The 16,188-nt window shown below is 35.3% G+C and overlaps 1 protein-coding gene across 1 annotated transcript in view; it reads right to left on the bottom strand.

Moving 5' to 3' along the window:
* Positions 1–15,886, bottom strand: part of SHOC1 (shortage in chiasmata 1) — a 45,854-nt gene extending 29,968 nt beyond the window's left edge. The window contains exons 1-10 of the mRNA XM_054287554.1: positions 15,842–15,886; positions 12,026–12,155; positions 11,350–11,431; positions 9,576–9,766; positions 8,655–8,817; positions 6,670–6,772; positions 5,820–5,970; positions 4,413–4,520; positions 991–1,120; positions 81–175 (exon numbers count right to left, since the gene is read on the bottom strand). Coding sequence (XP_054143529.1) covers positions 81–175; positions 991–1,120; positions 4,413–4,520; positions 5,820–5,970; positions 6,670–6,772; positions 8,655–8,817; positions 9,576–9,766; positions 11,350–11,431; positions 12,026–12,155; positions 15,842–15,886 — 1,198 coding nt within the window. The remainder of the gene's footprint in view (positions 1–80; positions 176–990; positions 1,121–4,412; positions 4,521–5,819; positions 5,971–6,669; positions 6,773–8,654; positions 8,818–9,575; positions 9,767–11,349; positions 11,432–12,025; positions 12,156–15,841) is intronic.
* Positions 15,887–16,188: the final 302 nt, after the last annotated feature.

The raw sequence follows: 16,188 nt of genomic DNA, 5'->3' as shown, positions 1-16,188 counted from the left end.
TATATTTTCTGCTATATTTCTGCATGTACATGGAACTTATAAACATCAGTTAGAAATTGATCATCAATTAGAATCCTTACCGACAAGCAAAAGAGAGCTCATATTATCCCGATACTTCTCTGATTGCCATACCAAAGATTCTAAGAATTCCCTAGAGGGCTCTGCAATCAAAATACTATGAAGAACATAAAAAAATGTGCAGGTATGAAATTTAGCAGCATCATCTGTTGAATTTTGATTTATATAGATATACTTTTAAAGATATATATACTTTGTCTTTAAATTTTCAGTTCATTCATTCATTCACTCGTTCCTGAATTATTTTTTTCCTATCCATATGGAGGATGATAGGAAAGAGTAAGTGGAGGAGCCATCAAGGTTGGGTCATGAAGTAAAGCAGCACTGAGTGAAAACTCTGTCTAGACTGTGGCTCCCATCCCAAAGGGATATCAAAATTCTTCCTGCATGTGTTAGAAAGATAGCAAGGCAAGAAACGCTAGTCTCAAAAAAGATGAGAAGAGGGAGCAATCCTAATCCTATATTGGCATGAAAAGGCCTGAAATCTATTGTTGGAGGGTATCCCTGAAACAGACAATACTTCCTTACTATATCTCTTCTGGACATTTTGCAGGTGATCCTTGTGCAACATATGTGCTTGCCATAAGCATAAATACGTGCATATGCCCATACATTCACTTGCTAAATACTTTAAATATTTACTGTTGCTTACTGCAAAAACAAGACCGGATTTTCAGGCTATAAAATCCTCCCAGAGAAAGAGGACTATGGAAACAACTTCCTTTCCTTTTTCAGATGCCTCCAGAAAACCACACATATGGACTGTGCATTCCATCACTCTTTCACACAAAATAAAATATATTTGCAGCTCAAAGAATGTAAGTAAGTACCATTTCATAAATACAGTGAAGTTATTTTTTCATTAATTTTGAGGATTCATGACAGAATTTGTCACTACCAAGGTTTCATTACCTGTTACCAGAGAGAGAAATAGGTTCTTCTTGAAGTCCTCTGCACAGAAAATTAACCCATGATCTTTGTTGTCTGCATGGAGGAGTTAAAGGCACTTCCATTTCATCTTTCAAATATGGAATATATTCAGCTGGAAATTGCATAAAGCCTCAGCCAAAACAAAAATAAAAATCAAAATCACAAAGCTATTTGTGAATGAAATATACATGCTTATGAATCTTACACAAGTGAAGTTCTGGATTACAATAGACAATATTTTCATGGGACAATTCAATAAGCTATATGCCCCACACATATAATTTCCAGACAGTTTGGGGAAACAATTGTAGATCACATTCCTTGATGTAGTTCTGGGTACATATGCTTCACAGATAAGATTATTTTTATAATTAAATCACCTGGTATCACAGCTGAGATTTTGATATTTATCCATAAATGAAGTTAATTAAGTGTGAGAGACACTATAGGCAATATTGTGGTTGCTGTAAGAAAAGCCTCAGGAATTTCAAAAGCAGTCAGGATTTTAATGAAAAAAATACTCTTTCAAGCAGAATTAGTTCTCATTGAAATTTCTAGGGAGATCAGTGAAATTAATTACAACACCAGTTTTTGGTTTTGGATGTTTCTTTTTCTTTAAGCAGTATACAAAAAACCTGGCATGTTAAAAGTCTTCTACAAGTAATTTTGAACATTCTTTATTTCTTCCTCCCTATTATATTAAATGTGGACATATTAATGATTACTGGGTTTTATTCAAGTCTTATTACAAATTTGCAACTTCATTGATTTTGGTGGTTCACATGATTGCCCTGGTATTAGTCTCTATGGCATTCTACTAACCCAAAAGTAGAAACCACAAAAACCACAGTTGTTCCATGTTCTGTGAAAACTAAAAATTGTGAATAAATCAGCACCTCCACAAGGAAAAACACTTATAATGAATTCCCAGTTCCTTCCACCAGCAGCAAGTAGATGCAATCATCATACCCACATTGCCTGGACAATGGACACAAAGAAGCCTATGAATCAGTCACCTGTCCAGCTGCTCACAGCTTCTCCTTGAAGGACCTAACAAGCTGATTGTTAGGCAGGAAGGGTAAGGGACAGTGATAGAAAGCCAGAGGACACAAACATATCAGAAAAACGGGGGAAAAAAGTAAGAAATTAAAGTGGGTACAAAATAAAACAACACACTTCCAGTCAGTATAACTTCTTTTCCACTTAGAACAATAAAGGTTCAATGAACTCATGCTGTGAACTTCAGCTCACAAACCAGTTTTTGTGAGGAGCAACAATTTTAGGACTTTACTTTGAACAGGACAGAAGCTGGTCTCAGGACAGCAAAAATACCTGCTGTATCTAAAAAGAACTATTCTTTCTCTTTGAGCAATACTATTAATATTTGTTCTTGTCTAGTTATTTATGCCTTTGAGACTGGAATTCTTTATCAGCTACATTAGTTAAACTCTGCTAACACCCAGAGTAACATTCCCTTCTCAGAACATTGCTGACTCAGAGAACTGTCTTGTCTCTCAATGCCTTTTCTAAACAAACTCAGTGACTACAGAAAGAATGTTCAGTCTTATGACTGCTTCTTCACTGAATTTAAGCAAACATATTTCACTTCTGGTAACTCATAAAGAGCAAAATTAATTAGAAGGAGAAGACTGCTTGATAGCAGAAGTTTCTGTATTGGGTGTTAGGTTTCAGCTGAGATACCTGACAGTCTTCTAGTTACCTATGCTTGCACACATTTGTAGGTCTCTAGCCTACAGACCTGAGTCCATTCTGAAAAAAAAAAGAAAAAAGAAAGAGAGAGATGGAAGCTGATTGTGGCCTAACAATAGAATTCTGCTTGAATCAACACCAGACCTAAGAGAGCAACTGGTAATAAAGACTAACGCAGCCACTTTCTTTAAAAGACAATTCAAGATGGCTTGACTACTCATCTACTGCAGAAGAATGAACAATACCCTAAAGAAGATCACAGTCTATTTTTTAGTACTACATACAGGGCAAGAGTCCGAACTACTGCACTTAAGCCCCTCCTGCTTGTAAGCTTTAGAAGTAAAGAGCAGTCAAGAGAGATGACAACACACAGATTACAGTTTATCGTGCTAGACAATAATCCCCAGATTTAAAATAAGCTTAACTTTATCTTGGTGGAACTTGGTGTGTTTGCATTGAGCTTTTATATCAGACACTTTGAATGATATGATTGTTCCAACCAAAATTCCACTACAATATAGTATCTAAAGCATGGTACTATCAGTACTATTAGTCTGCAGGGGACAACTATCAGCTAAATTTAAAACTTGTTGAAACTAAGACAATAAGAAAGGTCTTGGTCTGGAGAAAACTCAACATTTCTTGAGTATTTTAATAACTTCTGTATGGAAAACTATCAAGTAAACAAGCACTGATGGATAAAACTGCTACTGTCCATTGCAACAATGGATAGATCTTTTCATAGAAAGGATATACATGAGGATGAGATGTACATGTATCATCATGCTCAGATCACATTTATTTGTAAATGTTACTCTTTGTGCAGGCTCTTCTACATTAAATGAAAGGTCAAAAATGTCACCAGCACAGCCATTTTCCTGCCTCGCTTAGTCAGCCAGAATTTAGCTGTGAATATAGTAGGGCTGGCAAAGACTGTACATTATTTTGAAAGGTTACACCTGGAACCCAAAAAAACTTTAACTAAGGTTGGATGACTAGGTTGAGACACCAAAGCTGCTCAGCACTGGTCAATGGTGTAAACAGCATGACTTGGGTTTTCAACATAATAAAGGTGGACACACGGAGTGTATTTCCTGATTCCAGTGCAGGAGAAGAAAGGATCCAACGCATATTAGCACATACTTAACAGGTGGAGTTAATTTCTGTAGAAAACAGCTCTGGCTTAATTTCCCAATCACACACAATTACTGAACCATTTGCAAAACAAGATATCTGCACAGGAGTTTTCAGTCTCTAGAATTTATAAACACGGCACTGCTACCTGAATTATTCTCCACCACCCTCTTTTGAAAGCATTTATATCAGACTTCAACAAACTTTAAACTGTGCTCTTTGACTCCACAATTTTAATCAATCTGCCTTAACTTTCATCTCCCCTCTCTTGGTAGATGAGTTGCTAGATATAAAAAGATCTAAAAATAAAGTGCAAAAGTTATAGACATTGCTTACAGCCAAATGCAACACGAAGGAATTGTAAAATTGCTTGTGTTTAGACTATAAAGCTCTACAAAGGAGCATCTCACTTCCTTATGGTGTGGGTACAAAAGAATAGATTACACAAAGTGAATCTTCTTACCTGTGTGGTACATGTTCTCCCAAAAATAGAATATTAGAGAAACTACTTGAAGAATTCATCTTAAATATTACCCCTTGATTTATACAGATCTTCCTACCTGACTCACAGAATTCCAACATACTTGTGCTAATACTGGAGCAAATCTCTTGTGGAATGGCACAGTACTTGGAAATTTCTATTTTGTATGTAATTTCTGCTTTGAGATCTGAAAACAGATTTTAAAAGGAGCCATAAATGAACCATTTATTAATTTTTCCAGTCAGACCTTTCAGTCTTTTTATCGAAACTCCATGATATATTGTTATGAAAAATTAATCACACTTGGTAGCCCCAGATGCTTTAACTGATTAGAGCAGTGCTCAGTCTTGTCCCTTAAGTGACAAAAAAATCCCCCCCCCAATACTGTACAGTCACTATCTGAATTATCCCAAGATCTTATGACTAGAATGATTTCCAGAACAACTAAGTAGCCTAAATATAAGTTACTAGGAGTATGTGTATGTAGATTCTTTTGCTACTAAAAAAGGACTAAAACAAAACCACCCACAATAGGTTGACTTTTATGTACAGAATCCTCAAATCTCTGCAATCTCAGCTTGAAACATGACACATACTAAATATATCGGGAATGCACACGAAACTGTTTTAATGAAATATCCGCTTTTAAAAGTATTGTTTCTGTCTTCAGTAAGAGACTGGTTTACTTCAAACTGCTGTTCTATGAGACACAGAATTCAGCACACATCCTCCATCTTTAGAAGCATTAAGCCGCCTCCTTTGAGCTGCTTCCTGTCCACCAAAAACGTGGAAAATTATTTATTTTGACTTTAAAAAAGCCCAACCCTCAGGCAATGCCTTTTTCTTTTAACTAAACAAAACACTATCATACAAATCAATCCATTAGTCACCAGCTGTCATCAAAGTTATATTTATCAGTAGTCTGAAAGCATTCAGTAATTTTTCGAAAATTCCTTTCAAGAAACTATTACTGCCATTGAGAATAATCCTGTTTTCCATGGAAATATTTAACCATTTTCCCCCAGAAATCTGCTTTTGTGTTTGTAATTACAATGCAACAAAAGCATTTTTTATGGTATGACTGTTCTGCATATAATCTTTTTAGGGATGTCTCTGAAAGTAAATTTAAAAACATATTAGAGAGCACAGCACCAAATTATTATAGCTATATTGATTATATATCTATATCTATATATCTGTATCTATATCTATATATAAAATCACAGCTCATATTACTTTTGTGTTCAAGATGACAACACAGCCCTGGACTGAGTCAAATGGCAAGTCGTTTACTACCCCTAAAGGAGACCTGTCTAATACCAGAAATATGGGTGTAACACAGGTCCTAGTTCATCAGCAGAACTTCTCATCTGATAAACTGTGAAGTAATTTTTAAGTGAATTCAATATAAAAGAGCTTGACTGTGCTAAATGTGTTCAAATGAAAGGAAAATCAGGTCAAGTACTTAAAAAAAACCAACCCTCACCTTCTCTGATCACTTGTTTGCAAAGGTCTTCATCATCTACAGTGACTGGAGCTAAATTTAACACCTCCTTTAGTTCCAAGTGTGATGGAACTGCCACAGATCTGCCACTCTTAGGTTTGCTCAATTCTAAATCAACAGGCAACAGGAAATACTGAAAAAATATTAATCACAACAGAATGGCCAGTAAATTTCCTTTCATATGACTGTACAGTCAAAGCTTCTTAAAATCTTCAAATAACTTTTATCCTAAACCAATTCAAGAGCTCTTAGGAGAGAAATCATTTGACATTTACACATGAAGCTTTGCTCAATACAGAGTAAAATACAATGTTACACAACTTCAGATTGACTCAGTGGAGCACAAAAATTGTGCCTTAATTTACAGTTCCCAACCAAGTAAAATCCTCCTTTATTTTACTGAAAGTCTGTTTTTTAGAATTTTGAAAAATGGAGCAAAAAGTAGATTTGACTTTAAAAAAAAAAAAAAATGCCAATCTGGCCCTCCAAATCCCAGAACATGTCTTGTAGCCTTCCCTTTCCTAAGCTCATGTCATGGCTTCCTGTTCTAATTAATTTTTATTCTTAGTGTAACAAGTATCTACATAAAACTGCAAACACATCAGGTACCAGGACAAACAGCTTGTCAGAGCAGAGATTCCTAAAAACAGCATCCAAGAATTAAAAACCCACAAATAATGTCAGTGTTTCCTAATATTGGAAACATGAAAGCTTGAAACATTTGGCAAATATGAAAAGAACTCAGTAAGATGACTTGCAGGTGAACAAACACACATGCATAACAGAGAATAACCACTAATGTAATATATAGTATGAAAAAACAGTATGATACCTCTTCATCTTTTATAGATACAGTACAGAAACTGTCTTTAATCCCCTGCAAATCATTATGACTCTCTTCCATCTTCATTCCATTTTGGAAAGTCAAACATTCTCTTTAAAAGATCATAAAAGAAAGTAAGTGACTTCTCTGTATTACCTAAGGTCTAAAACTGAAACTCTTGGCAATAGTTTTGATAGCCATATACATGGCAAAGGTATTTCTAAATCCATGCCTTTTCTAAGAAGGCAATTCCAAGTGATGCTGTACTGATCTGTGTAATCAACCAAAGAAAATTTTTAAGAAATAGTTCATTATATGCAGAGTAGAATTGCTTAATATTGGGGCTTGCCTTAAACAGTTACATCAAAAAACCTTCATATTATAATTCTTCAGCCTCCCAGCACAAAAGTCCCCTCATGTAAAAGCCCTTTCTGCAAAAGCTGCAGATCTAATTTCTTCCAACGTACAACTTTTTACTAGACAGAAAATCTCTGTAATCTATTTGCCTTATTTATCTTTTGCCACCTTTTGTTCCTATTTTCAGGAAAGATTCAGCATGAAAGAAGGCAGAGTGTGCTTATTACTAGTTAAAGTGAAAACTAAAAGTATGTTCCTGATTTAACTGAAAAACTTTAAAACACTTGGGAGTAAAACTCAGGAATGAAGCTAATTCTTGCATTGTAAAGCAGAGACGCATGCAGCACAGGGATGAAGATTTGTCAGGCAGAAAGAAAACGCTTCATCAGGCGTTTGTGCCAATTACAGGCACTAAATTTGTAGTGAGTTTTTAGGAGAGTAACTTCTTCATCAGTCCCTCACACAACTATCTTCCAAAGGAATATTTTAGATCACAGAGTACAAACTGTTCTATGTCCAGCCTTCGGCTGCTCATTAGTTTTAACTCAAGCTGATGTCTGTCTCATTGAGTCCCTTTCAGTAATTGCATCTCCCTGTGTGCTGCACTAGGAGATCTGGACTTCCACCTTGGACAGGTCCATGGTTTTGCTAGTCAACCACAGGTCAGGAGGTCAGAGCCATTTCTGCAAAGCTTCACATTAGCATTTTTTTCTCCAATTACTGGTATTTCTGAAAGTCATTTATAGAATTTGGATCATGGTCTCTTCATGATCCAATACCCACACCTTTCGCTGTATATTTACAGCATTCACACAGTCTTACATCCAAGATTCACTGCAAGACTGGGCTCATCTTTGAAAAAACAGGCAAACAACCCCATTCCTTCTTGTTCTACTGTATGGGTACAGTTGGTTCGGTTAGAACCTGTTTTACCTTGCCTGTCAGTCATGCAACCCTTCCAAGTGCAAAGGAAATAATACAAATAGTCCAGACATGAAGTAAATCAGCACAAATGTTTAGTCAGACTTTATGAATGCATATACACGATGAGTATATTAACAAAATACCAAGCCCATTTTTGATACAGCATACCTGCTTAAATGTACTGGTTTGTTCAAATTCATGACATAGGTATAATTTAATTAAATTCAATCAACCTAGCAATACAAAACTGAGCAAAACCATAACAATAAATAATATTTGAACTTGAAGAAATACAATTCAACAGGGAAAAAGCATGGATTTACTGGCAGCACATCTGAGAGGAGAGAAAAAAGGAACACGGAAGCATGTGTAAAATTCTAGCCCTACTAAATTTAGCAATACTTTCATGACAGGCAATCAGTCAGTTTGAGAAAGGACTAAGTCCCTTAAAGATGCACATTTGTTCAGTATTCCAAAACTAATATCCTGATTGCATTTCACACCTATAGAATGTAAGAATGACAATTTCATTAATCCAGTTCTCTTAATGCATATAAATTTCACCCTCCTCATTTTATCCTAAGATGAAAAGCTGAAGTCTTTATGTGTTGCAAACATAAACTAGTTACAAAGGTAAAATACAACAAACATAAAAATGGCATTATGCACAGACTATGTTTTATGTTTAATATTATGCAGAAATTTGTAGGTACCTGAAAATATTCTCTGCTGTTAAAAACTGTCCTTCAGAATCCAAAAGGGGATCTTTCACTAAAAAAAATTGTAGTCTGCTCAGAAGTATAGATAAATTTGGCAATCTTTTACGAAAACTTTCAAGATTGTCAATAAAAACAAACTCCTCTTCCAAACATAAATCTAACAAAATAGAAGAAAAAACATTATAAAACAAGATAAAAATACTAAGAATTATCAGAATAAAGAGAATTGTTGAGCAACTGTTGGAATACATGTCAGCAAAACAATCAGCTTTTTACTTTAAACTTAAATCTTAAAACATTTAAAATGCAACAAAGTCTAGACTTCTATGGTCCACATGGTAACCTCTAGTTTTCTTTAGCTTTTTCTTTTGTCTTATATAACTCCTGTTAAAAACAAGAGGTACTTTTTTTTTCCTTGTTTGCACTTTCAAGTGTGATAAAGGAACTTTTGAAGTAGGTTCTGGCCAAGAAACTTAGCTCATTGCAATTTTAAATGATGCACTCACTCCTCTCAATCTAACTAGAGTTCCCTAACTACAAAGAAAAAACAATTATAAAAAAGGTTGCAAATTACTGTGATTTCAAGAAAGATGATATTGTATCAACACAGGCTGGGGAATGAACAAATCAAGAGCAGCCCTGTGAGCAGGACTAGGGGGTGCTGGTGGGTGAGAGGCTGGGCATGACCCAGCCATGGGCACTCACAGCCCAGAAAGCCATCTCTCTTGAGCTATTAAAACAAGCCCTGCTTCTCCAGAGAATAAATCTGTCTTTAGTGGTTATACCTTATGCAACTGCCAAGTTTTTGAACACTCAAATGATTTCATCAATGTTTCTGGAACATGTGCAAAAAACTACAAAAGTTAACAAGATTACTCAACCAAAACTCAGAAAGCAGCGAATTGAACATTTTACCTTGTTGTGGTTCTTTAAATTCAGTGGCATAATAAATCTTCAAATATTTGTCTTGGGTGGAGTCTTCCTTAAAACCATTCTTCATAAGTAAAAAAGATTCTTCTGTGTCAGTCTGAGAGCAAGGATTTGAACTTGGAATAACTTCTATTAAATCATTACTAGTCTGAAACTCTACAGAGGAGATAGGTTTCCTAAAAAACACAAAGAAAATGCCTGATGCTAAAGTTGTAGCAAAATCAGTGTTGCAACTTCCCTGACTCCTCAGTGAATCAACAGCACTTAGATGCTCTAAAAACTTTGATAATCACCATATTTACTGAAGAAGATTGGAATTTAGGGTTCTCTCTATTCACTGGATCCATGGTCAAACTACATGTTCAATTTTTCCACAAGAGAAGTCCTTTAAATTTACACCCAGCATAAAACTGCACCAAAAAAAAAAATCAAACCTATTGATGTCATAAGGTTTGTGATAAAAATTTGCTGCTGGGTTAAATGTACACTTCTGTTTCAAAAACCATGAAGAGATAGCAAGTAACAGCAATAGGAAAAAGACAGGGTAAATGAAGAAACAAAACCACTTCTATTTCCTGCAACTTTTCATACTAACCTCAGTACTACTGTTATTTATTAAGAAAGCCTCCCTGCTGTTTACCAAGTAAGTAGGAAAATCATTTGACTACAGAAAGGAAAAAAAAAACCTCATGATTTTTCTGAGCGAAGCATGCATCTGGACAAAACAGTTACAATAGTTTATTAAAATATGTGTTAATGGTCTGCTACCTATATAAATTGACTGCAACAATATAGTAACTCTGACAAGTGCTGATATTTCTGAAGCACCCAAATCAGCTCATCTACAATTACTGTACTTACTATTCTTATTTCAGATAACTGATTTCTCAATTTTGCATCCTATTGATTTATTAATATTTTTAATAATGCTTAGCATTACATCATCTTGCTATTTGCTAGTCATCTAAAGGTAAGGCTCATAAAAACAATCAGTGTAGAAGTACACATCTGAAATTCAGTACAGGACTTCATGCATAAACAGCAATAGTGGGGAATCTGTGCTACCCATCTTAAAAAAATCAACTATTTTACAACATTTTGACTGTAGTTCAGAAAGTATTTTAAAGCTATAAGTAGTATACTTCACAAGTAATAACTATGCGGTACTGATAATAACTAATATCCAAAGTTTCACATGGCATAAGTGTCTGAAAATCCATGAACCTTAAAGCATTGCCCAAGTTAGAACTTCACTGAAATCACTTGGTGTCACTACAGTTTTATAGATAGAGTTGCTTATTTTGAGACTACACAGACCACATCTTCCCAAGTCAAAGTCCTAGTAAGGCTTTTCTAGAAAATGGCAAATATTTTAATGCAGACTATTCTAAGTATGGAAAAATATTTTCAAGTCATATAGCTATGCTTGTACAGTTACTTAAGATAACTGTCTTAGAGAGGAGAGGGGAAACAGCTTATTTTCATGTTCATGCAGTTTTCAGAGACCTTCTCCCATGTCATAAATAGATTACACAACCATTAAAAAATATATAAAGAACCGGTGAACTCTATAAAAACACAATGCTACTTTTAGTGGAAAAACCTATCTTTAAGTTATCTGATAGAGTGTACAGCTCAAGCACACTTGCTACTATCAGGAAACATCTTCATATTCTGTTTTCATCATTAATGCATAAATCCCAAAATACCTGAGTGATATCAAAGAAATCATAAATGTCTTTAACTTAAAGTTACTGACTTTTCCAGGAAATCCTCCACAGGTAAACTTCTCTTCCATTGATCCAATACTGAAATAGCCATCATGTTCTGTGTTGTACCAACTAAGATGAAAAGGAGAAAAAAATTAATGCAGAAAATATTAAAATTAATTTTTATATATTGATTAAATCATTGCAGAGGTTAATCAAACTTTACACATGATGCATAGAAGAAACAACACCTTTAGTTTCCATTAGCAAAGGTAATACAAATGCACAAGAAAGATGCAAACACTTTTATGCATGTATTTCCCTTTGTCATTCGAAGACCTCATTTTTTGCCACATCTCATAACCTCAGCATCATCTTCCAAACCTCCCCCAGCTAATCAGGTTTGGTATTTTATTTATCTCTGATCATTGTTTTTCTTCCATAATCATTTCTCTGGAAAGAAATCTATCCAGAGAATTCTACAAACTAATCAAATATCATCTCATTTATGATGCCTCATATAAAATAATATACTCAAATAAATATCCATTGCCCATTTGTCTCAATTTGGACAATGAAGATGTTCTACCTTCAAAAGCTATAAGAAAGGGCATAGCGCTATGTCTGGAATATTTTTTATCAGATTTATCTTATTATGGATAAACACAAGCTTTTTTTTTTAATCTACAGTAAATCTACAGTAAACTTAAGGATTATATTACATACTTCTAGTCCATGGCTTCCTATACTTATCATCAGCAAACAGTCCATTGAGATGATACTTTTCATCTTGATGCAAAGAGGGAGGAAAGCGAAGTGATAATTTCCAGATGGAAAACTTCTGCCTTGCCATGCTCTGAATAAAAAAAAAGGCATGTGATAAAATCATGAGAGAGATAGCTCCATTCTTTTTGTGTACTGCCTCTTCAAACATTCCCATTGCTTTCAAGGGTTTTATTCTTCTTAAGAGAAGATACTAACATCTACCTGATTTGCTATTTAACTTTTAATCTACACGTCTGAGTATGCAGAATTGAACATACACTTAGCTAAACTTTAACTAAGCTTTGAATGTGCAATTACAAGTGCCTATCTTAACACTTGGAATGGTCTCCTGAATGTACACATGGATAAGCTGACCAGAAACAATTTAGTATCATTCCTACTACTGCTGTTTCAAGTGCTTTTAATATTCTAAGGCCTCCTGTCTTTCATGTGTCATTATGAGCTAATGAAAGCCCTTTTAAAGCCTTTCATTTTCTCTAAAACCAGGGACAGTAATCAATTGAATTCTGGAATGAAATACTTTATGTGGCAAGTTTAGTAACTTTTCACTGAATCCAAGTTCAACAAACTACCTTACAGTTCTTTTGTCACAGAAACCCATGCCTAGTACTTATGCAATAGAGCACAGAACCAAAGAATAACCAGTGAGTTCAGGGAGCAAAGAAAAATTATACTTACACATTTGTGTTTAATGAGTTTATAGAAAGAAGAAGAAAGAAGTTGTTCTTTAAAAGTCTGCAGAGTTAAAGGCATATTGGAATAGAGAACTAGCTATAGTCATGTGGAACAACATAGTGAATGAAACCAGAAACTTTTCTCTAGCTGTAAACCCATTGCCTCACTTCAGCTGTGTTGCTTTGGCTCAAAGAACTGCCCGACCATGCCAACATATGCTGTCAAGCCAAATATTGCCTGTACTGCTAGAAATCTCAGGTGACAGACTAAAAATATTTGAAATATTTCACTGATTTGGACTGCAACCGGACTAACCATGCTATTGGTGTACTTTTCAAACCTTCCTATAAGAAAAGAGAAAACCTAGGGGCAAAGAAATCCCAAAACCACAAACCAAAATAAACCAACATCGACAAACAAACAAACACATGGGAAGCAATGAAAACAAATACTGCCACTGCATGAATACAAATCCTTTTTCAATTTCTATTTAATCCTTTGTGGGATAGTTACAATTCTGTAAATGCTAGTTAATTTTAATTAAAAATCCAAAAACTTCTGCCATCATGGCATCTTTTCCTTAAAAGGCTCTTGTGAAAAAACAGATCTGATCCAATGGAGTTCTTCTTGCCTAAGTCAAAGCATGGCATTTCCTCACTGATCTCTTTCACAAATTCTGAATAAAGAAGACAGAATCAGGCAACTATGGGCAGCTGGACCAATGTCTTGTACATGTTACTGGCCATGTATCAGTTTAGGTAATCAGTATTGAAGTTACTGCTGAAACAACTGCATTTATCATAAAATAAAGGGCAGCTAGTAAATTTCCTAATAGAGATAACAGGAACAGGAAATGCTACGGATAACCCTTCTCTTCATTAAAAGAAGCTGTCTGAATTAGCACATAAAAGTTGTCAAAGGACACATAGGATAAAGAAGAATGCTACTGCTACTGTAGAAGCTGTTGAACAAGTAAGTACATACATTAATAAAACAGAGATCAGAAAGAAATTCGAAACACCACTGTGTAGTTTTACTGAGGCTAACTTTAGCTTAATAGCTAAAATTGTTTTCTGCCACTGATATCTGTGAAGTGGAAGAAATACATCCTAGAGCTATTATCACAGGTAATAGCCTTAAACAGGAAAATGGTGCATTTTACAAAATATTTTAAATGAAACAGTTCAAAGTGTAAAGTTTAAGCTAGATTAGTTCACTTTATAAAATCTGATAAAACACAATTTTTCTTGACATTCTCAAATATATAGAAGTATTTTTCAAGGCCATTATTAATAGCTGTAGCATTCAATCAGTACATGTTTACCCCTGTTTATCAAGAAAATATAAAGGTCTCTGCACATTTTTCTTCCAACTAAAAGATATTATCCCAGTTCCATTCAGTTTGCATGTATTGTTTTCTTATAACACTAGAAAAACCTGCACTACCAAGATGACTTTGCAATCACACCTACAACACTCAGGAGCATGAAGTATGTAACTCTTGTGTCTAGGATGACTGAAAGTATCTTTCTTCAAAGATACTTATAAAGAGAAGCTGGAAAAACTACATCTGGAATTGATATAAGTGCATAACAAGTATATTCGGAGCAGGATTCTGCATCCACTTGAGTGAGCTATGTGCAGGAAGCAGTTTGATATAAGGTCATTGAATTCCAGTGTTTCCTAAAACCTGGAAGCTTTAGTCAAGGGCAATTGATAGAGGAAATATCAATGTAGCTTTTTCTAGAGGGCAGCAACTAGGCAAGAGAGTGGAAACAGATACTGCAGTCCGAGCACAGCATCTCCCTTGCACAGTCAGATCTGTATACCTTTAAATGTGTGATCACATCCATTGGCCCCTTGTGGTAGCACCACAGAGCGAGATTTACACTGCTCCAGAGCAGCCATTCAGCAGGTCCCTCAGCATTTCTCTTCTAAAAGTTTTCAGTTGTCCTGATGTCAGAACCATCCTCCTCAAAACTCGGGCAAGAAAAGCCATGTAATTCTCTTTTGCATAAAGCCCACGACGTGTTTTGCTAACACACCTATTTTTGATTCGTAGACAACATGGAAACAACTGGTGATCAAGCTGAATGGAACTACACTGAGAAGATATCCACACAAACACTGCATGACAGACTGCATACTGCAGGAATTACAACAGAAAAAGAAGTTCTGGTTGCTACAATCTAAGAAAACAGCAGGGACAGACACAGGCACTATACGGAACAGCTGCTGTACCCTAAAGAAAGGGATGTGGGCGATGTTTCATAATACGGATGGCAGTTCAACCACAAGTGCTACAGCCGGACCACTTCCCAGGCTGCAATTCTCCTGTTACGCGCCAGGAGCGCCTCTGAGTGTCCTTCTGCTCCCCCTGAACTCCTCAAGGCCTCATGTCTTGCTACATTGTTCTGCTCACACACCACAAATGCCCCCCTCTGGCAAAACACCCCTCTGCTCCTCGGCAAGAGAAGTCTCGTATTTGGTCTGTGGCCTTTCTTTGAAAATATAAGTAAGTGAAAACCAGTTATGACTGCGTACTTTGGGGATAAGAGGTTGTAAAATAGTCATCGTTTGTGTGAGAAAAAAAAAAAAATCTCCTTTCCATGAATTCAATCTAAAACATTGCAAAAACTTTTCCCTACAACCATTAAGGAATACAGCATTCTTTATCACTATTCTAATACACACCAAAGTAGCTAAAAAGTTGGATTATTTCTCCAGAAAGCAATTAATTTAATTTAACAGTGTATTCTCCAAAGAAAGCTCTAAGCAGGAAACTTGTATGTGCATAATAAGTAAATCATTATAAGTAAATGCAACAGACACTAAAAATAACTCATGTTCTACAGTCTGTGCAAAATTGTACCTAAATTTTTTTATTAAAAAAGCCTGTAATCACTTCACTATGTTATCCCACAAAGTGCAGCACAAAAACCTCTCTTAACGAGAATTTGAAAAAAGTAGTTCTTGTTTTCTTTTTTAATGCGCACTCAATCTTTTAGCACAATCTTTTCCCAATTTCACTGAATTTGCTATATTTTGTTCAGACTATTAAGAGAAACAATAAAACCATACCTCGTATAAATAGTCTGTTGAGTGATACTTCAAAGCTGCAAACATCTTGTTTTGTGATGTTCTCGGCATTTCAGTTGTCTGGAAGACATACAGAATATGGATCAGTTAAAAACTTTTCATATCACCTCAAAATGTTGAAAGAGGAGGTCGAATTTCAGGTTCAACGTGAATAGCTTCATAATGTCTAGCACATGCACAATGAACTGAATTTGCTGTAGCAGAAGGCTACACAAAGCATTCAATAATCTTCCTCTGGAAGGATGTAACAGACCAACTACAGACCATGAACATTTGATTTCTTTCTGAAAGAACTGGTTTTTTTAAAATTTTTTTAGCTATGCTTCTTG

The sequence above is a fragment of the Melozone crissalis genome, unplaced genomic scaffold (genome assembly GCF_028551555.1).
Source record: "Melozone crissalis strain CALT ecotype California unplaced genomic scaffold, PUWL_Pcris_2 ptg000005l_1, whole genome shotgun sequence".
NCBI classification, from domain to species: Eukaryota; Metazoa; Chordata; class Aves; order Passeriformes; family Passerellidae; genus Melozone; species Melozone crissalis.
This window is presented reverse-complemented; position numbering and strand designations above follow the sequence as displayed.